The following is a 22,537-nucleotide window of genomic DNA, read 5'->3' as shown; positions in this document are numbered from 1 at the left end:
ATTTAAAAAAATACAGTATCTCTCTGCCAATCAGGAAACTCAGCTGGGATCGTCAGAGAGGCTTTTTAAAAAATACCTCTCTGCCGATCAGGAAACTCAGCTGGGATCATCAGAGAGGCTTTTTTAAAAATACCTCTCTGCCGATCAGGAAACTCAACTGGAATCCTCAGAGGCTTTTCAAAGCATTTTTTTTACCACCTCTTTGGCCAAGAGGTTGCAGAAAAAAATGCTTTGAAAAGCCTCTGACTATCCCAGCTGAGCCACGCGATCATCAGAGGCTTTTTTTTTTTACTTTTAAAAGCATTTTTTCATCAGAAGAGGTTGTAGAAAAAATGCTTTTAAAAGTAAAAAAAAAAAGCCTCTGATGATCCTGCGGCTCAGCTGGGCATGGGGGGAGGGGCAGGGATTTTTGCTACCAGTTCTCTGAACCACCCACCGCCATCGCTACCGGATCGGGCGATTTGGTCTGAACCGGGAGCATTTCACCCCTGCCTTGCCCGCTCCATGAAGACATCACCACCAGAAGTCCGCTCAGTGCCTGTTCTTGTGCTATTCTGATCAATGCCTGAGTGATGTCTTTTAGTGCAGCCCTAGTGGTGCAATGGTTAGAATGCAGTATTCTCCCACTGGGATGCGGAGTGGGTCAGAAGTGGGATGATCCAGCTTGTCTGGCCAATCACTGAGTCGGATAAACTTGGCCACGCCTACTCAGGCCTCCCTTCCTTCCAGTTTATTCAACTCAGTGGTTCTGACCAGTCGCTTCGCTGAGTCTCTCACTTCTGACAGAATTGGAGATCGTTTGTTGCTGGGGGGCTTTTCAGCCTGAACACTGTCTGATCGACAGGGCTGCTTCCGTTGTCTCTTGAGCTTCAAGGGAACGTGAGTTTTAAAAGATATTTCAGCCCCCATTCTCTTCTAGCGCTGTGCGTGCGGGCCATTTCAGTCTTCCTAGGCTGGAAACGCCGCCGCCGCGCTCCCCTGACAGCCGCCGCCCCAGCGCTCATCAGCTGGGGGGCGTGAAGATCGTAACGCTTCGGGGACCGGCGCTTTGCTTCTCACCGCTCGCCACCCCGTTCCGCTGTCAATCTCCCCTCAGCGCTGATCAGCTGGAGGTCGGAGAAGCCGCGGAAGCCGGAAAATCCTCTGCCGTGCTGCGAGGGTTATTTTCGGCTCTATTTGCTGTCGCTGCTCCTCCCAGCTACCGGGAAAGACGGCGCTTGCTTTTTCGCTGCTGTTGCCTTGGCGTGGGTGGTGTCTGACGCTTCCCCGCCAATTTCTGTGCCGCCATCTTTTTTTGCAGCCGTTATTTGCTGCCATTTCTGCGCGCCCCTTTTCATCGGCTGCTGAGACCTGTCTAAGTGCTTAGCTTGGTAAACTTTGCACTTGCATCAGTAAAAAAAAAAAAAAAAAAAAAAAAAGACATCCTGGGGAGGAGAGTCAATGGAAGCAGGTCTGTGTTTTGTGGCTTTGGGATATTTGGAATTTAATCCCAACTCTTGGCGGCCATTTTGTCTGGCCCTGGATACTGGTTCCTGGGCAGCCATTTTATATCCAAACAGGGGAAAGAAAATTTCTTCTTTTGGTGATTTGATTGTGGCAGCGGCTTCCCTATTATTTGCTGGATTTTTATAAAGTGGGAAATTAATTTGCATACGCTGTCTCCCTGCAAAATAATAATAATAATGATGATAATAATAATAATAATAATAATAATAATAATAATGATGATGATGATGATGATGATTGATATCTTACTGATGTCTTACCATTGTTCATTTGTGTACAGATTTCCTGCTGTAGCACAGCCCATCCATCGTAATGGCAGACCAGTCATCTCCCAAGACTGATTCTGGCCGTAAGGCCTCTTCAAAATCAAAACATACAAAAACGTCTCATCATCATACTTCTGATCTGGCTACGCATACTCATACAGATAAGCCAAACCCGGAAGTCGGTCTCGATTCAGGGGTTGCAGAGGAGGTTGACTTGACCAAAGCCTTCTCCTCAGAACGACAGGACAGCCTTCATGGCTCTCCAATTAGACAAGAGGGGGACCCCTTTGATTGTTCTATTTCTGTTCAGGATCCTCCACCAAGCTATCAACCTAGGTCTGATCTGGAAAATCTTCCTCAATCAGTGCAGATGTTAATTGCCAGGGCCATTTCTCATGGAATTCAAGCAGGCATCAGGGAGCATCGCTCTGCCTCTATTGTCTCTGAGAGTCTTCATTCCAGAAGATCAAGGGTTTCTCCTGATGCCAGCCTCACAGGGTCCCCTGATCACTCCCCGGTTAGATCCAGGGGCAGTGCTGATATAGAATTGGAGGATGAACCTCAAAGAGAGGTGGATTTGTCGGATGACGAATCCACTGCTCCAGACGTACCAGCCTTTACGGGGCTGTTTCCCCAGGGACTTTTTAAATCACTGCTTCACAAGGCCAAGGTCACCTCGGGCCTAGTTGACACTGATTTTGTCCCTTCAACTTCTGCTGCCTCCACCAGTCAGGGCATTTTTTCTGAACCAGTAGCTGAGCAGCTATTTGTCCCGGCACCAAAACTTTTCGCTGATGTGGTTCGTAAACAATGGACTAATCCAACTTCTCTCCCTACTCCTAGTGGCTACGATCGTAGAAATTACAACATGGATCCTGTCCTGACTAGTCTCTTGCAGGTTCCCGAGGTCGATGGCCCTGTGGCAGCGCTTTCCTCGTCGTCTCCTTTCATCTCGGGGGATACTTCTGAAGGACTTAAGCCAGAAGACCGTAAGTTTGACTCATCTTTCAAGAAAGCCCACCAGGCTTCGGCTTGGGCAATTCAGGCTGCTACTGCGGCCTCATTCTTTTCACGGTCATCACTCCTGTGGCTCCAACAACTACAGTCCCGATTACCAGCTCAGGATGCCAGAGTCCATCAAGACTTAAATAAGATAATAGCTGCCACACAATTCACCTCGGATGCCACGCTAAATGCGGCCAAATTTGCCTCGCGGGCTATGGCTTCTTCAGTCACTTCCCGTCGCCTTTTGTGGCTTAAACCTTGGCACGCTGACCTCAAGGCCAAATGGCGTCTAGCTTCTACACCATACTCTGGGCCTAAATTATTTGGGACTTCCCTTGAACCATTATTAGTGGAGGACAGGGATAAAAGGAAGGTCCTACCTTCCATTACTAGACGAGCTGATCGCAGGGCTACCCCCTACTATCGCAGGCAACCGGCCCGTAATTTCTTCCAGGAGGGCCCCAGTCAGAGACCTTACTCACAGGCTTCCTTTCGTCCCCAAGATAGAGGTTCCTACAGGGATAAATCCAAACCCTTCGCCCCTCAGAAATGGCCCTTTCGTGGAACTGGCGGACGTCAGTGTCGCCGCCAAAAGTGACTCCCGCTTGATAGCTCCCATTGGGGGGAGGTTGAGCCTGTTTCTCCCCGAATGGGCTCACAGTACGACAGACCAATGGGTTCTTCATATCATCGAATTCGGCCTCCCATTGGAGTTCCTCTCCCGCCCTCCGAGCCGCTTCGTACCTTGCCCTGTCTCCAGCTCCCTCAGCAAGCGAAAATTGATGGAGCTCGCCATTCAGCATCTTCTGGAGATCAATGCTGTGGAAGACGTCCCTCGGGAGCAATGGAGACAGGGGTTTTACTCGATTCTTTTCGTGGTTCCGAAGCGCTCGGGGGGATGGAGAGTGATCCTAAATTTAAAATCCCTGAACACTCATTTAGTGTACCGCAAGTTCAGGATGAGTACGCTCAAATCTCTCCTGGAGGGAATAAGACCCGGAGACTTTCTAGCCTCAATCGATCTCTCCGAGGCGTACCTTCATATACCCATAGAGCCAGCTCACCGGCGGTACCTCAGGTTCAGTTACGCGGGGCGTCACCTACAATACCGGGCCCTTCCATTTGGCCTGGCATTGGCCCCGCGCAGTTTCACCAAGATTCTGGCAGCCTTGATAGCTCACCTGCGGTCCATACCAATTCGAATTCAAGCTTATCTGGACGATATTTTAATACAAGCCTCGTCCTTCGACAGAGCCAAAACCAATGTATTTCTCACATTGCAAATACTACAGAATCATGGGTTTCTAGTCAACAAGCCCAAGAGTCAGTTGGTCCCTCAACAGCGCATAAATCATCTAGGCGCAGTCATAGACACGCAGGTGGGACAGGTGTTCCTTTCCCAGGAGAGGAAAGACAGCCTCAGATCTCTGATTCGGCATCTGTTACAAGATCCGACAGCTCCCAAGCTAGAATTGTCCCGTCTCCTGGGGAAACTAGCTTCGTGCACAGACATAGTTCCCTGGGCTTGGCTTCATGCCCGCAGCCTTCAATGGCTGCTACTCCCCTTTCAGCGAGCAAGGACAGCGGCCTCCAAATCCAAGATCAGGGTCCCCCTGTCAGTACGCCGATCTTTGCACTGGTGGCTATCCCCGGCTCTGGACAACGGATGCGTCTTCTTGGACATACATCCACTGATTATGACTACAGACGCCAGCCTGACGGGCTGGGGCGCGCACCTGGGTTCCCAGGTCGCTCAGGGGCGATAGTCCCCGACAGAGGCAAGGTCAAGTATCAATCTTCTGGAACTCAGGGCCATTTGCCTAGCTCTTCTGGCCTTTCATCAAACTGTGCAGAGACAACACTTACTAGTGCTTACAGACAATGTGTCGGCGAAGGCACATGTCAATCGCCAAGGGGGAACGAGGTCCAGGACCTTGATGCAGGAGGCTCTTCTTCTCGGGAGGTGGGCGGAATCTCATCTTCAGTCCCTCAAGGCGGATCACATTGCGGGGAAGGACAACCTTCAGGCAGACTATCTCAGCCGCACCACGATAGACGCCTCAGAATGGCGCCTCAGCCCCGCCCTGTTTCAGGACATCTGTCTCCAGTTCGGCCAGCCACAGGTAGACCTCCTTGCATCCCCAGAGAACGCACAGCTACGCCGATTCTTCACACGCTACCCATCACGGGGGGCGGAGGACACAAATGCTCTCCGTTGCCCCTGGCCTCGGGAGCTACTCTATGCGTTCCCGCCGATTCCATTGATCCCGCGGGTCCTTCGCCGAGAGAGCAGACGTGGTCTTCATCGCTCCTTATTGGCCAAGAAGACCATGGTTCTCCGACCTAGTAGCCCTCTCAACGATGGATCCTTGGCGGCTACCTCCAGAGAAGGTGTCCCTCAGTCAGGGAGCAATCCTACACCCAGAGCCCCAGTGGCTCAACCTAACCGCTTGGCGCTTGAAGGGCTGCTCTTGAGGGAAGCGAGGTACTCAGAAGACGTCATCCGGGTGATACAGGCTGACAAAAAGGAGTCTACCATCAGACTCTACAACATCACGTGGAAGGTATTTATTTCGTGGTGCTCTGCGCGCGGAATTAACCCGTTGTCAGCTTCTGTTCCGCAGGTGTTGGAGTTCCTCCATGATGGCTACAGCAAGGGTCTGGCGCATAATACCCTGAAGCGGCATGTTGCAGCTCTCGCCACGGTGTTGTCTCCCAGGGACGGCGTGCCTCTGTCTCATCACCTTTCCATCCGGAGGTTCCTACGTGGAGTACGAAATCTGCGTCCGCCCGTGGTACACCGATATCCCACATGGGACTTGCCGCATGTATTGTCAGCTTTGACAGGTCCACCCTTCGAACCTCTCCGAACTGTCTCTCTTAGATTTCTAACCATGAAAGTGGCCTTCCTGGTGGCCGTGACTTCGGCTCACCGCATTTCTGAACTGGCAGCTCTTTCTGTCAGACAAGATTTATGTGTGATACACCCAGATAGGGTTATTCTTAGACTGGACCCGGCATTCGTGCCAAAGATTAATTCACGGTTCCATCGTGAGCAGGAAGTCATTCTGCCTAACTTTTGTCCAAATCCATCTCACCCACTAGAACGCAAATGGCGAACCCTTGATGTTCGCAGGGCTTTAAAAATATATATATCTCGGACCGCATCCTCAAGACGCTCCAAAGCCCTATTTATTTCCTTTCAACCCTCATCTTTGGGATCTAAGGTTTCTTCAGTCACCATAGGGCGTTGGATCCGAGCTTGCATCTCCAAAGCTTATGACTCACGATCTCTTCCCATTCCACGTCATATTACAGCTCACTCCACACGGAGTGCAGCTACTACCGCTGCTTGGGCCACGCAGGCCTCCCTCGAGGAAATTTGCCGGGCAGCTACCTGGGCCTCTCCTGTTCCATTCATCAAGCATTACCGTTTAGACACCTTTGCCTCCGCTGAGGCAGCTTTCGGAAGGAGAGTCCTCCAACAGGTTCACCTGGCACCTCGACCTCGACCTTCGCAGACCTCCCGCCCGACGAGTTAACAAGCTTGGGTATGTCCCACTTCTGACCCACTCCGCATCCCAGTGGGAGAAGAGGCATTGGACTTACCGTGAACGCTCTTTCTCCAGGGGATGCGGAGTGGGTCAGCCCCTCCCGTCTGCGATTTCTCTTGTTTTCTAGGTCTGAGACTGTTTTGCAGATCTGCCTTCATCGAACAAACTGGAAGGAAGGGAGGCCTGAGTAGGCGTGGCCAAGTTTATCCGACTCAGTGATTGGCCAGACAAGCTGGATCATCCCACTTCTGACCCACTCTGCATCCCCTGGAGAAAGAGCGTTCACGGTAAGTCCAACGCCTCTTTCAGGCTAACTATGCTCATAGCCTGGACTCAGCCTTTCATTCTTCCAAGTTTGGAAAAATAAGGAACCAGATTGCTGGGGAAAATATACTGACATTGTACCCAGGGACTACTGTAAAGCACTATGGAGCAATATATAAGCCTAGGTGCTTTTTTTTTAATAGTCTTTATTCAACCTTTTTTTATTTTAAAAGCACATTTCCATTTTTACAGCTTTCAAGTATTGGTAACACTTCAAGTTTCATAATTCCAATTTATGGCCTATTATTTTATACATTATGTACACCTTTAAATATATAATATCCTTTACTATAATCTATTTTTGTTCTTCATTAACATCGATTTAATATATTCTTCACGTGTGTGTGTGTGTGTGTGTGTGTGTGTGTGTGTGTGTGTGTGTATCAGTGGTGAAATCTAAAATTTGATACTACCAGTTCTGTAGGTGTGGCTTGATGGTGGGGGTAATGTGACTGGGTGGGTGTGGCCAATTTTTTTTTACTTTTAAAACCATTTTTTCTACAACCTCTTTGACGAAGAGGTTGTAAAAAAAATGCTTTCAAAAGGCTCTGATGATCCCAGCTGAGTTGCCTGATTGGCAGAGGCTTTTTTAAAAAGCCTCTGCCGATCAGGCAATTCAGCTTGGGTCGTCAGAGGCATTTAAAAGAAAAAAAGGGTTTTTTTCTTTTAAAAGTCTTTGATGATCCCAGCTGAGCCGCACATTCATCAGAGGCTTTTTTTTTTACTTTTAAAAGCATCTTTTGGCCGAAGAGGTTGTAGAAAAAATGCTTTTAAAATTTTTAAAAAAGCCTCTGATGATTGTGCAGATCAGCTGGGCATGTGGGGGGGGGGGTGCAGGGATTTTTGCTACTGGTTCTCCGAAACATTGAGCTTGGGCTTGGGCTGGCTGGTTGGAGCAGTGCTTCAGCTGAGACCCCCGTGCCAACATTCACTGGCAAGCATAACTTTAGTCAGGCCATTCAAGCCACCACTACAGGTCCAGCCACATGGCTCAAAACCTCACGGTTTTTCTCCTCCTCAGCTGAGAAGATCGCCGCTTGCAAGCAGACAAGCAGAGGTAGCAAGCGTATGCCATGCCTGGGAAAAACGAGAGGCCTTGTTGTCCCGCAGAGCCTGCTGCTGCTTGAGTGGGGGGAGTGAGGAGAACAACAAGACTCAGGGAGTAGGTGGAGCTGGCTGACTCAGGGCTGCTCAGAAGCCACCCCGCCACTGCCAGAAGTTTGGGTGCCTTGGCTTCAGATCACTCCCTCCCTCGTTCCCTCCCTCTCTCACACACACAAAAAAACAGAAGTTGGAGAGCTCTCTTATTTTCTCTCTCTCTCCAGGTGCCCCATGCACAGCCCATTTGAGGAAAGGACATGCATGGCTGGGTGCATTTGGCTACATGAGGAGCCATGGGTGGAAGGCAGCCTTTTCTGTAGGATCCCACTCTCCTCTTTCAATCACCCTGCGGGGGGGGGGGGCTCTGCATTTGCAGAAACGGGGTGGACGGTTTGTATGGAGGATTGGCAGAGGGGATGTGCAGCCCTTCGGGATGGAGAGCAGGCCAAGAGAAGGCTCCAAGGTTCGCTTGGGCAGTCAAGCCAGATGGTGGAGGGAAACTCAAAGTGTTGGGGGCTTCAGAAGGGCAGAATGTGCTTCAGAATGTGCAGCTCCTGGCTCTAACAGTGAGTGATGTGAGTGACGTGAAGTTGGTGATGCCCACCGGTCACATGACCACCAAGCCACACCCAGTAAACCACACCCACAGAACTGGTAGTGAAAGTTTTTAGATTTCACCACTGGGATGTCTCCTTCTACCTCTCCCATTTTACTCTTTATTTCTTCGTGGTTTCTTGTGATTGTTTCCTGCGTCTTCATCATTGTTTCTTGAATCATCATCAAAGTTGATTGCACACTTTGTAGATTCAGTGAAGAGCCTGATTTCTCACTGCCTAGCATACTTTCCACTGAGTGTTGTCCTGATGGAGAGGCTATCGTTGAAGTTGTTCTTTTTCCTATTTTCATGACTGTTGTTGTCATACTTGTCATTTTTAATGTTTTTTAAAAATGTTTCCACAATACCATATAGTATGGTTCCACTCCTTTTATTTCTGTCACTCATCTAATTTTTTGTTCTTAATCTATTTGTTCTAATTTATTCTAGCGAGATAAATAAAACTAATATAAACATAGAGATATTCTACAAACATAAAGATAATTCCTTTAAATATTATAAATTATAGGGTTTTTAATGGTCTAGAGGATCCAAACTTAAATATAGCCAGAAGATATCTATAATTCTCTGATTGGGTTATTAGTCTCTAAATGTAGTAGTAAATGGCTAAGTTCATCTATTTCTACATAGTATATTATGAATGTCAAATATTTTTAAAATTTCCTTAATCTAATTTTTTACATTGCATATATCAAACTATAAATATATTAAGTTCTTCTTTCAATCCTATATGTACTATTAAATATATAAAAATATAACAATACAATGAAGTAAAAATAGATCCAATAATATAGAGATTGTATCAATTAATATATGGATGAATATAAATGTAAAAATAAATAACAAGTATATATAGTCACTATTCACATCATCATTTCTAGATTTACTGAAAATAAATATAGTCGGTTGTCAGTTTATGTCTTATTTATTAAAAAGTCTCTTCTAAAATTTCTGGTATGCACCGTCTCCACAGAAAAAGTCCATCTCTATTAGTGTCCAATTCGGTGAGTGTCTCTTTAAATCCAAGATGTCTTCCTTCTATTTAGCTCAGTCACTTTATTTCTCCAACCGGCTTTCCTTCCAAACCTCGTATTTTATCCCAATCTTAGTCCAAATTTGTCATTTATCATTAAACTCTTCACAGGGTGCCCTGTCAGAACTCTCCTTCCCACCTTCCACTCAGTCTTTTTCTTTATCGTCTGTCGCCTTGTCTCCGCTCCCACCGCTAAATCACCACTTTTCTACCTTCTCAGAGACTCACTCAGCAGCTATTTACATTTATTCAAAATCACTGAGAGTCTCTCCTGTTTCAGTCTCTTTCTCGTCCCTCCTCACCAATGTTTCAGGCTGCTTTACCTCTTTTTTCTTCCTACTCAAACAGTAAGGTCGTCACACCTCTGGATCTGCCATTAAGGCCGATTTCTTTCGTGTCTGATCTGAGGGCTTCCTCTTGTTATTTCGGGAAATTGCACCTCTCACCACCAACTCTGAGGAGTCCCCTCTATACCGTTGCTCCCTCTGAGAATCAACTTCGCCCTAGGGGCCTCAAAATCACAAAAATTTGGGCAAGCTAAACAGAGTCCCGTTTGCTTGCTCCACGCTGGCGTGACGTCACCACCTGAAAACCTAGGTGCTATTTCTATTGCTATTGCTATGTACTCATGAATTCATGGGTATCATTTCTGACAGTGGCTTTGACACTCACTAGACCATGATTGCCCTCTTTCAATCTCATGTACAGTGTCAGATCTGCCCCAATCTGATCCCTTAGGAAAGAAAAGCCTTCAACTCCATTTGGTTAAAGCAAAGGGTTATTTTACTAAGAGCGTTGGTTGGAGTAAATTCAAGCCAGCTCAGAAATCACTGCACTTGCTGGATGCAAAATAAGGTGTAGACATCCCATAAATCCCAGTACTCCTTGGGGATTTGAGGGTCACCCTGGGGCCGATCTTTGGTGGCTACTCCCATTTATACAAATATTTTTAGGGTTTTGTTCTTTTAACAAATCTCTAGGAATAGATTTTTTTTATGATGGAAAGCCACATTTTTAAAACATCATTTGAGGGTCACAGAAAAGCAACTTTGACAGCTGGGACATGCAGTGTGGGTGGCACAATATTTTTTGACACAGTACTTCTGTCTTTTTTTATTTTGTTTGATTAGCAGCCTTCAGCTTTGTATTTTGAGGAAAAAAGAATGAGGAACAAGTATTTATGATGAAGATGAGAACCTAACTTTCAATAAAGTCATTATATTAGCTACAGTAAGTGTAATCTTCTTGTGCCATATCCGTCATCAGACATTGGTGATCATGTTGGCAATCCTATTTTTGTCAACAACCGCATGAAAAATTGCTGCTGAGTTTTGTCCAAACCAGTCCCTTAAGTTTTGAAGCCATGATGTTCTTCTGCCTGGATCTTGTTTGCCTTCAATCTTCCCCTGGAGGATTAAGTGAAGGATGCTGTATTTTTCTGGGTGTTGCATCACATGTCCAAAATATTCTAACTTTCGCTTTTTAATGGCTTTGATGATTTCCCTTTGCTTTCCCAGGCGGCTTATCACCTCCTCATTTGAGATTTTGTTAACCCAGCTTATACGTAACAGCCATCTGTAAATCCACATTTCAAATGCTTCTAGTTTCTTCAAGCGGTTTTCTGTCAGAGACCAACTCTTTACTCCGTAGAGCAGGATAGAAAAGATGTAATATCTGACAAGCCTGATTTTCAGTCTTAGGTTTAAGTCGTGACTGCAGAAGACCTTTTTCATTTTGAAGAATGCTCTTCAAGCTTTCTCTATCCTTGTCTTTACTTCACTGATCATGTCCCAGCTTTCATGTAAATTAAAACAAAGTAAGTGTAATACAAAGAAAGAATTTTATGTAATATAACAAAGGATTGGATCCAAGGAGATTATAAAGTGCATTCCAGTCTGCATTAGCATCTAATACAGTGGTTCTCAACCTTCCTAATGCCGCGACCCTTTAATACAGTTCCTCATGTTGTGGTGACCCCCAACCAGGGGTGGGTTCTAAAATTTTTTACTACCAGTTCTGTGGGCGTGGCTTATTTTGTGGGTGTGGCTTGGAGGTCATGTGACTGGGTGGGCGTGGCTAGCTGGTCATGTGACCGGGTGGCCATGGCTATGTGTATAGGGACTACTCAGAGGGCTGAAAAAAGTCATTTCTGAAAGGTCCTCGCACTTTTGACTGGTCCTCACACTTATGACCATCCTCACATTTATGCCCGTGCAGCATTCTTAACAACCATGTCACTCATTTCACAACTGCTTCTTTTCACCATGGTGATAACATAGGGCAAAAAACGTAAAATGTGAGAATAGTCGTAAATTCGAGATCTGGTTAAAAGTGCCAGGACCAGTCAAAAATAACTTTTTCAGCCCTCTGAGTAGTCCATGTGCACAAAAGGACTACGCAGAGGGCTGAAAAAAGTGATTTCTGACAGGTCCTCGCACTTTTGACCGGTCTTCGCACTTATGACTGGTCATCATTTATGCCCATTGTAGCATTCTTAACAACCGTGTCACTCATTTCACAACTGCTTCTCTTCACCATGGTGACAAGATAGGGCAAAAACGTAAAATGTGAGGACAGTCATAAGTTCGAGGACTGGTCAAAAGTGCGAGGACCAGTCAGAAATAACTTTTTCAGCCCTCTGAGTAGTCCATATGCATAAAAGGATACAGCAATAGAGAGGGATGAAGGAAGGGAAGGGAAATTAGAGTAGGAGTGAGGCTAAGAGAGGGAGGAAGAGAGGAGGAGAAGGAGAAAGGAAGAGGAAGCAGGGAGGAGAAGAAGAGGGTGAGGAAGAGAAAGTAAGAAGAAAAGAAAAGAGAGAGATGGTAGGTTTGAGGAGAAAGATTGCTGTACAATAAAAAAGATGAAAGGGAAGAAAACCAACCCCAAACAAATATAAAGATATTAAGATAAAGAATGAATTGTTAAACTTTAAAGAATAAAAGAGAACAAATATGAATAAATAACAATAATTAGAAACACACATACAAACATACAATGCATTTTCTTTGAACAGAGTATTTGGCTGGTTCACAAATTTAAACAGTGTTTAGTCATTTCAATTAAATTTACAATTTCTATATTTCCTTTTTGCCATATTTATTCCTCATCTATTTTTGTAAAAAACCAATATTACCCTTCATCCTCATCTCTAATCTTAATCAAATTCAATTTTTCCCTTCTTATTCTATATTATACCCCTTCCCATTGTCATCTATTTTTATATCCATCCTCACATTGGTTAATTATGTAATATTAGTTGTTTAATATAAATTCAACATTTTAATATAAATCAATTAGTTATATAACTATCTTTTTTGTATATTAATCAATATGAACATGAATATTCCAATTATTTCCATGCAATCCAATTTCTTACAAATCAATTAATTATATTTACCAATAATAATAAACCAAATTATTTTCCCCATATATTCCTCCAAACCACAACTTAACCATTTCTGCTTTCAACACAATATACAATTAATAGTATCTCAATTATTACAATTCCCTAGTTAAATAGAGCTTTTTTTCTTTTGTGTTTTAAAATCTTGAACTCTCCTCTTTTGCCCTAAATTTCCCATTGTTTGCACCTACCTTTTTTGGTGAGGAAAAAGAAAAGAAATCTGCCTGCCTAATTTTCCAACGTTGCAGCAACAGCAAAGCCAACAGCCTGCTTTACTTTCACTTTCAGTTTCATTTTTCAGCATAGCTAGGGGAAAAAAAATCTGCTCCAGCAAGCAGCAGAGCCCTGAGCAAAACAGCTGAGAGCAAATCAGCTGAGAGTCAGGAGCCGATCTAATCAAGGGCTAATTAGCCTATGCTGAAGCTCCGCGGGCCAATAAAATTACAAAAAAACACCGAACCATTTGTTAAATTGCTGGCTCACCCGCCCCTCCCCCATCACTATTTATTGGCAATAAATAGTGGTGCGGAGGGGCGGGGCAAGCCAGCAATTTAACAAACGGTTCGGCTGAACCCCGTAAAACTGGCAGAATCTCACCACTGGCTATAGAGTGGCCCTTTGAAGTCCCGCGGCAAGAATTTAAAGTTTTTTTTTTTCCTCTAGCCATCAGCTGGGACTCAGGAGGCAGCAATAGATTGGGAGTGGGCGGGGTAAGTGAACGGCTGGTGATCCAACAGAGCAGAGAGTGAGGGTGAGTGAAGGCATGGGGGGGCGAGAAAGGGCTTTGGCGACCCCTGTGAAATGGCCATTCGACCCCCAAATGGGTCACGACCCCCAGGTTGAGAACCACTGATCTAATAGATCCATGATCCAATTATTGTTCCTTGTGGCAGCATAGAGAATCAAGTGGCTCAGTGCTGAGACTACTTAATTGTGACCTAAATGTGTGCCCCCACTCATTCATGTCCTAGTGGATGAGATGATCATAGCTAGGAATTATGGCAGTTCTTCACAAAGCTGAAAAGCTAATGTTCTCTCAAAACAAAAAAGTAAAATGATCCCCCTCTGACTCATAAGAGTTGAATAGTTTAAAATGATTGTTTATCAATTCATAATTAATATTCAGCATCTGGATTTGTTTTACGTTGTTTTTCCAGATGTTCTCATCATTGACTTTGCAGTTGAGATAACTGTGGTGAATAATCTCTGATTATAAAGAGATATGCATTATAGTGGTAATCATTTTCAAGACATTCCTTATAATCCATCTGTAGAGGTGGATTGTATTAAATGGAAGAGTTCTAGTATTATAATCTTCTATAAAGGGATTATTAGTCTCTTTGCTTACATTACAGAAAAAAAGCAATGTATTGAGATTAGAATAACTGCTATTTTTTATAAACTCTAATTTAAGACAGTTGCATTTTTGTACATCTTAAATGATATTCACTGACACATAAGGTAATTATAGCAAGTAGATTTGTGCAACCAGCAGTTTATTCTCCATGAAATATGTTGGCAGACAAATGGGTTGCATTAATCTAAAATAGGAAATGCTATTAACAACAAATCCATAAATGAAAAAGAGAAGAAATTTTAAATAAACAGCCAAGGAAGGGGATCATTCCTTCATGGGATACACAAAAATGTATTTTGAGTACTTGCCAGAATTTGAGACAACGTGTATACCCAAGTGTGCTTATAAATCCTTCAGCTGCATTTTTTTTTGTTTTAACCCTGTTTCCAAACAGATTCTAAATTGATTTAAGAAAAAAATCCAATATGCAAACAGTTAAAATAATTGCTTCTATTCTTTAGCTTTGTTACAATATGTTGGATATATATTCAGAGAAATCCTTAATATTCTTTAAGTGACATCCAGGGCCGGATTTTCCTATAGGCTAACTAGGCTTCAGCCTAGGGCCTCAAGATCAAAAGAGGGGCCTACACAGTGGTGGGATTCTGGGGGTTCTAGGGGGTTCAGCCGAACCCTTTGTTCAATTGCTGGCTCGCCCACCCCTTGCCTCCCACCCGCGCGGCGCCAGCCTACCGTAGCCAGGGGTAGGCAATTGTGGCTCTTTTACAACCTGTGGACTTCAACTTCCAGAATTCCTGAGACAGCTTGGCTGTCTCAGGAATTCTGGGAGTTGAAGGCCACAGGTTGTAAAAGAGCCACAATTGCCCACCCCTTCCCTAGCCTGAGTTCCGCTGCCTGGGATCCACGTGGGCTGCCGGACGCAAGAGAGCAGGATGGAGAAAGCAGCTTCCACGCCTTCACTCACCCTCACTCTCTGCTCTGTTGGATCGCCGGCCGTTCGCTTACCCCACCCACTCCCAATCTATTGCTGCCTCCGATGGCTGGAGGAAAAAAAACCTTCAAATTCTTGCCGCGGGGCTTCAAAGGGCCGCCCTATAGCCAGTGGTGCAGCCGAACCCTTTGTTAAATTGCTGGCTTGCCCCGCCCCTCCACACCATTATTTATTGCCAATAAATAGGGCGAGGGGCGAGGGGCGGGGGAGCCAGCAATTTAACAAAGGGTTCCGTGGTTTTTTTGTAATTTTATTGGCCCACGGAGCTTCAGCAGAGGCTAATTGGCCTCCCGGCTCTCAGCTGATTTGTCTCAGCTGTTTTGCTCAGGGCTCTTCTGCTTCCTTGCAAAGAGTGTTGATTTTTTTTCCCCTCACTATGCTGAGAAACGAAAGTGAAACTGCTTTGCTGTTGCTGCAAGGTTGGAAAATTACGCAGGCAGAATTCTTTTCTTTTTCCTCACCAAAAAAGGTAGGTGCAAACAATGAAAAATTTAGGGAAAAAGAGGAGAGTTCAGGATTTTAAAACACAAAAGAAAAAAAAGCTCTATTTAACTAGGGAATTGTAATAATTGAGATACTATTAATTGTATATTGTGTTGAAAGCAGAAATGGTTAAGTTGTGGTTTGGAGGAATATATGGGGGAAATTATTTGGTTTATTATTATTGGTAAATATAATTAATGGATTTGTAAGAAATTGGATTGCATGGAAATAATTGGAATATTCATGTTCATATTGATTAATATACAAAAAAGGTAGTTATATAACTAATCGATTTATATTAAAATGTTGAATTTATATTAAACAACTAATATTACATAATTAACCAATGTGAGGATGGATATAAAAATAGATGACAATGGGAAGGGGTATAATATAGAATAAGAAGGGAAAAATTGAATTTGATTAAGATTAGAGATGAGGATGAAGGGTAATATTGTTTTTTTACAAAAATAGATGAGGAATAAATATGGCAAAAAGGAAATATAGAAATTGTAAATTTAATTGAAATGACTAAACACTGTTTAAATTTGTGAACCGGCCAAATACTCTGTTCAAAGAAAATACATTGTATGTTTGTATGTGTGTTTCTAATTATTGTTATTTATTCATATTTGTTCTCTTTTATTCTTTAAAGTTTAACAATTCATTCTTTATCTTAATATCTTTATATTTGTTTGGGGTTGGCTTTCTTCCCTTTCATCTTTTTTATTGTACAGCAATCTTTCTCCTCAAACCTATCACCTCTCTCTTTTCTTTCCTTCTTACTTTCTCTTCCTCCCCCTCTTCTTCTCCTCCCTGCTTCCTTTTCCTTTCTCCTTCTCCTCTTCTCTTCCTCCCTCTCTTACCCTCCCCTCCTACTCTAATTTCCCTTCCCTTCCTTCATCCCTCTCTATTGCTGTATCCTTTTATGCATATGGACTACTCAGAGGGCTGAAAAAGTTATTTTTGACTGGTCCTCGCACTTTTGACCAGTCCTCTAATTTATGACTGTCCTCACATTTTACGTTTTTGCCCTATCTTGTCACCATGGTGAAGAGAAGCAGTTGTGAAATGAGTGACATGGTTGTTAAGAAAGCTGCACGGGCATAAATGTGAGGATGGTCATAAGTGTGAGGACCGGTCAAAAGTGCGAGGCCCAGTCAGAAATGACTTTTTTCAGCCCTTTGAATAGTCCCTATGCACATAGCCACACCCACCTGGTCACATGACGAGCTAGCCACGCCCACCCAGTCACATGATTGCCAAGCCACACCCCCAACTAAGCCACGCCCACAGAATCTGTTGTTAAAAAAATTGAATCCCACCACTGGTGAAAGGGCCTCATAAGTGGAATAACCTAGGGCCTCTTTTCATCTAAATCCGGCCCTGGTGACATCTATTCTCCCTTGCTAACTTTAGATTTACACAGGTATCCATATTTCCATCTACAAAGGGGCAAATCTGAAAGAGGTTCATAAAGATTTTTTAAAAAGTGGTTGATGTTTATTTATTTATTTATTTATTTTATTAGATTTTTATACTGCCCTTCTCCCACTGGACTCAGGGCGGTGAACATTTTTATAGTTTTGCAGTACAAAGGAAAATTCAAGAGCAAAACCAAGAGAAACTTTACAAAAATCTATATTCTAATAAAAATGTTTAAAATCAAACTATATAGTTTCTGTATATGTATACACACATACACACGTACATTTCAATTTCCTGATTTTTTACACAAATGTTAAAGATTGTATTAAATGGTGCCGTTGTATGGTAAACTTTAAATCATCCAAATAAAGGACAAAAGTGAATTTCTAGAAAATAAATCTAAAGACAGCTTTCTGAAATAAAGAACTATCCTTTACAATAAAGATATATGGCTACTGTATCAATATCTACATTCACATCTATGCCAAAACCCATAGCTAATTGATCTGTCCCAGAGTATTCTTTAAAAAAAAAAAAAAAAAACTTCTGTAATTATGATATTTTACTTTGGCCGTGATTCAGTTATCTTTGTGTTTCAAGAAGGCATTGCCAAACGAAACCGCCAAAAGCAATGTTTACAAATGCTTGATCTTATAGTTTGGAGACTGACAGCACTGGATGTGGAGGATGGATTTTTTTTCTTTGTTATTGAGAAAACAAAATAAGGAAAATCTAAAAACAAAAATCCAAAAAAGGAGAAACTGAGTTTAAACATTCTTGTTCAACATTTTTAATCAGTGTAGGAACTCCCCCCTCCCCATGTTACAGATTAACAGAGTTGAAGGGCCCTTGTAGGTCATCTAGTCCAACCCCCCACCCCACCCAAGCAGGAGACCCTACACCATTCCTGACAGATGACAGAGACAGTCCAGTCTCTTCTTGAAAGTTTCCAGGGATGAAGCTTCCACAACTTCTGAAGGCAAACTGTTCCATTGGTTGATTGCTCTTATTGTCAGAAAATTTCTCCTTATTTCCAGGTTGAATCTCTCCTTGTTCAGTTTCCATCCATTATTCCTTGTCTGGCCTTCAGGTGCTTTGGAAAATAGGTTGACCCCCTCCTCTCTGTGACAACCCCTCAAACATTGGAACACTGCTATCATGGCTCCCCTGGTCCCTCTCTTCACTAGTTCCTTCAACTGCTCATCTTATGTTTTAGCCCCCAGTCCCTTAATCATCTTGGTTGCTCTTCTCTACACTCTTTCTAGAGTCTCAACATTTTTTTATAGTGTGGTGCCCAAAACTGTTGGATATAAATGTCTAATATGCTTTGACCATGGCATGGCAAGGGTTAACATCTACCCACCAGACCCTTCCCCTAATCCCTCCTTACCTTAGACCCGCCTCCCAGGTATAAAAGGTGTTGTCCAGGGATCCCAGATTCATTCCAGACGATTACCTGTAATAGTAAACATGATATAAATAAAGGTACTTTGAATCAAGCTTACCTCGTGTTGGAATCATTGGGTTAGATCCTTGGAAACCTGTAACAGAATGGTAGCAGAGGATGGTTTATAACCCAATCGAAACAAGGTATGCAAGGAATCTCCAAACTGACTGAGAAGGAGAGGAGACCGAACACCTGAGCATACCTGAAGGGCATGGCAGCACAAGCATCCACTGCAGAGGCCTTGCAAAAGGAGATGGTAGATGAGAACGAGCAGAGCTCCATCCCCAGCACCCCAGCAAGACACAAGGAAGACGACGACAACGCAATCAACGAAAAAGAGGAAAGCGATTTAAAATCCAAGTTGCTAGACCTCATCAAGGCAGCACCGAACAACCCAAAACTCATTGCGAAACTCTGAGCCCTGATCGAGGACTGTGGAGCAGTGACGAGGGAGGAAGAAACCGAACCCGACCACAGAGAAGAGGACACGGTAGGCAAAACACCCCCAGAACATTTTCCCGCCGAAGAAACGGGGGCCAAAAAGGCATTTTCCCCATGGTGGCCATCTTGAAAAATGATGTCACCCAAGATGGCCAACCAACAGCCAATGGAGGCTCGAAATTTGAATTTTCTGGCGGGAATCGAGGCCTACCCTCAAGCCACCGAAGAGAACCCCACAAACAGCCAAGACGGGTGGGGAGAGGAACCGGCTAGCTCGCCTACCGAGCTAGAGATAGACAAGGCCATGCGGGTACTAACCGTGGCCTTCGGCGACAAAATCAAGTTACCGGGCCCGCACCAAAGGACACCCGTGTCCAGAAAGAGCAACCAGCAACCTAAGGGCCCCAGAGGAGACCTACCCGGACCACGCTGCCTTCGCAAACTGGGCACAACGTCCGCTGCCACCCACCGGGGACCCCTACTCGCTACGCCCGGGACACCCCTCCAAACCCAGGGGAATCGCCCAGCACCTACCGATCCGGCGGCCATCTCCGAGCCACCTGGGACCACCAGCTGGCGAGAGCTTCAATCCAGACCCGATCCACACCTTCAGTGCCGAGCCGAGCCATCCGGACATCCGACTGAGCTTCGCGAGGCCGACGACCACCCCGAGGCATCCGATGGACCATGCAGCGACTCAACAGACCTTCCGGCAGGACTACAACCGGCCAAGGCCACCCAGGGCCGAGCCATGGAGCCATCCTGCAGTTTGGGGCCTTCTACCAGGAGCCGCGAACCCGAGCACCTTCTACAACGACTGCCGGACGAGAATGATCCCCGAGCATGTGCAGGAGCCGCCTACAATAAGAGAAGAGAGGAACATAGATACAAGTCTGTACAGAGCTATACCAAATGTCCCTGTGCCATATTGTGAGTTCCCTCACATAAATAACCAGGGACAGCGACAGAATGTGAGTAACTCCACACATAGTGCTGTGACATTGCCTGCTGATTTCCAGAAACTTAAACCAGATGGGACAAACCTTTTTGATTGGAATCAGCAACTCCAAATTAATTTCTTGAGGGAGGATATGTTGTTTTTAATCAGTGACCCACCTAGAAAACCCTGGACCTTTGAGATAGACTGCCTACATCATAGGGCTTTCTATATACTTATTGCAAGTATTTCCCCTAGCATCTACCCTAGCCTTAGCCACCACCTAACAGTACCAGAAATATTACAAAAAATATACAACCTATTTTATAGCAAGAGTGTAGTCACAACCACCAAGATCTCTAGGGAATTTTACTCTGCTAGACACAAGGCTGGCACATCAATGGGGGAACACATCCTGAACCTAAACGCTACTAGATTAGAGTTAATACAGAGAGGGGAGGCAATATCAGAGGAGAGCATGAAAAATATTATAATTAACTCACTTGACTCTAGTTGGGATGGGTTCATAACACAACTGGATAGCCTCAGTCTAGAGCACCTCACACCAGAGACACTCACAAATAAATTGATAGCGGAGGACAGCCTAAGGAGGGATCATTACGCAAGTCGCAGGGAAGGCAGGACAACCAAAAGGGTCGATTTTCAGGTCAGGGAACACAACACTCCAGAGTGCTACAGTTGTGGTTCCAGGAACCACTATAAAAGAGACTGCCCCAGAAACACCAAGGATAGGGAAAGGCAAGGCCGGAGGTCAGGCTTCCCTGACAGACACCCATCAGACAACAGGTATAGACGTAGAGACTCTCCCAACCCAAGGGACAGGAGAGGGAGGAGAGATAGCTCCAGGGAAAGCCAGACAGGCTCTATGTATGGACTCAGAGATCAGGAAACCACACACACCCAAATGAAAGATGCATGGCTCATAGACTCAGGAGCTACCAATCACACGACTAACAATAGGGAAATACTTACAGCATTCACAAAGGAGAATTACTACGTAAAGGTAGCAAAGGTTCCTAGTAACGGGCAGGGGAAACACATACATAAACGGAATAGGGAAACTAGAGGGGGTATTACTCGTACCCGGAATACCACGCAACATACTAGCGACCCTCAGACTGAGCAAGGACACAGGCATCAAGACCACTTTTGAAGGGGGGAGAGCCTACATGACTAGGGACAATAAGAACATAGGTAAGATAATTATCGAGGGAGGGCTAACATACCTCCAACCCAAAAGGGGCCACCAGTCATGCCAAAACATACACACAGATGGCATCGAAGATGAAGTAGATGACAACGAGGAAATAGAGGGGGATAAGGCAGAGGACAATACAGAGAGCAAACAAACACATGAGGTAACACACAAAGGGAAACTATGCATTGGCAAGCCCATGCATGATGATTGTGCCCACTTATTACACCGGAAGCTGGGTCACGCCAGTTTTCCAGTTATCCAAAAAATGCTTGAGTGTTCAAACGGTTTAAAAATAAAGTGCTGTAAAAACTATCTAAAGTGCTCTGTATGTAAATGTTCAAAGATCAAGACTGAAATGTAGTGGGTTCCAATGAACCCACTCCCCTCTAAGTGCGAATTGCCCCGCAGACATAGTCTTTGAGGTGTATGGGCAACCGCCATTCTCGGCACGACCTGCATGGCAAGATCTTTTCTGGGGAGGCCCCCCCCCGGTGGTAGCTGGAATTTTGGCCACTAGGGGTTCCACAATCACATCCGTCGGGCCCATCTCCGGCTGAAAATGACTAGCCTCCAAATCAGCGGGGATCTCCAACCTTGCTGGTTCTTGCTCCAGCCCTTCCAGGCTGGGTGGGGCAAGTTCCCGTTGTGGCTCTGGGAGGTACGGGTACTCCAACACTTCCGTCTCCTCCTCTGGAAGGATTTCCCTCTGCCTCAACTGATCAATATGACGTCCCCAGATGGCCCCCCGCTCTGTGGAGACCTCATATGAGGTGGGCCCCTTAACCCATACCACGTGGCCAGGCATCCAAACTGGGCCGATGCCATGGTTCTGAACATATACTGGGTCCCCGGGGAAGAACCCCCTAGGTGCTCCTCTTTCCTCCGTGTTGGGCCTTAGAAGGGGTGCCCTATCAGGATGGAGCCTATCTAATAAGGTGGTAAGCCTACGCCCCATAAGCAGCTCGGCAGGACTATAACCCGTCGCTGTGCAGGGGGTGGTATGCTGTGCGATTAAAAATTGGGCTAAACGATATTGTAAATCCCCATCCCCCAATCGCTTAAGCCCCTCCTTGGCTGTACACACCATACGTTCGGTCTGGCCATTCGTGGCCGGATGGAATGGCGCCGATCGTATGTGTTGGATGCCGTACTTCCGAGTAAACTCTAAGAACTCCCTTGACGTGAAAGCTGTACCATTGTCTGACACAAGCATATCAGGCAGCCCAAAAGTGGCAAACAGCTTTCTCAAAGCTCTAACCGTAATGGCCATGGACGTGGTGGAAACGGGGACAACTTCTAACTATTTCGAGTGGGAATCCACCACTATGAGGAACGTTTGTCCCCGTACTGGCCCAGCAAAATCTACATGGAGACGGGACCATGGTTTCCGGGTGTCCTCCCATGTCTGCCCTGGGGCCCAGGGAGGGGCTGGATGTGACTCCTGGCAGGGCCCACAACCCCG

General features: G+C 45.0%; 1 protein-coding gene across 2 annotated transcripts in view; it reads right to left on the bottom strand.

Annotated features, from left to right (window-relative positions):
* LOC132711541 (uncharacterized) overlaps positions 1-22,537 on the bottom strand; it is a 191,925-nt gene that overhangs the window by 149,075 nt on the left and 20,313 nt on the right. Inside the window, exons 3-5 of one of the 2 annotated variants that reach the window (XR_015729246.1) lie at positions 19,454-19,777; positions 18,422-18,487; positions 7,292-11,199 (exon numbers count right to left, since the gene is read on the bottom strand). Coding sequence is in view for 1 of the 2 variants with exons in the window: in XM_087875271.1 (XP_087731397.1) it covers positions 18,422-18,487; positions 19,454-19,468 (81 nt within the window). In the remaining variant the exon portion in view is untranslated. Of the gene's footprint in view, positions 1-7,291; positions 11,200-18,421; positions 18,488-19,453; positions 19,778-22,537 lie in introns of those variants that run through there. The other variant, XM_087875271.1, reaches the window with a different exon arrangement.

Source organism: Pantherophis guttatus, chromosome 8 (genome assembly GCF_059756535.1).
Source record: "Pantherophis guttatus breed Tessera chromosome 8, ASM5975653v1, whole genome shotgun sequence".
Taxonomy (NCBI): domain Eukaryota; kingdom Metazoa; phylum Chordata; class Lepidosauria; order Squamata; family Colubridae; genus Pantherophis; species Pantherophis guttatus.
Note: the sequence above shows the minus strand (reverse complement) of the source record. Positions and strands in the feature narration are given on the sequence as shown.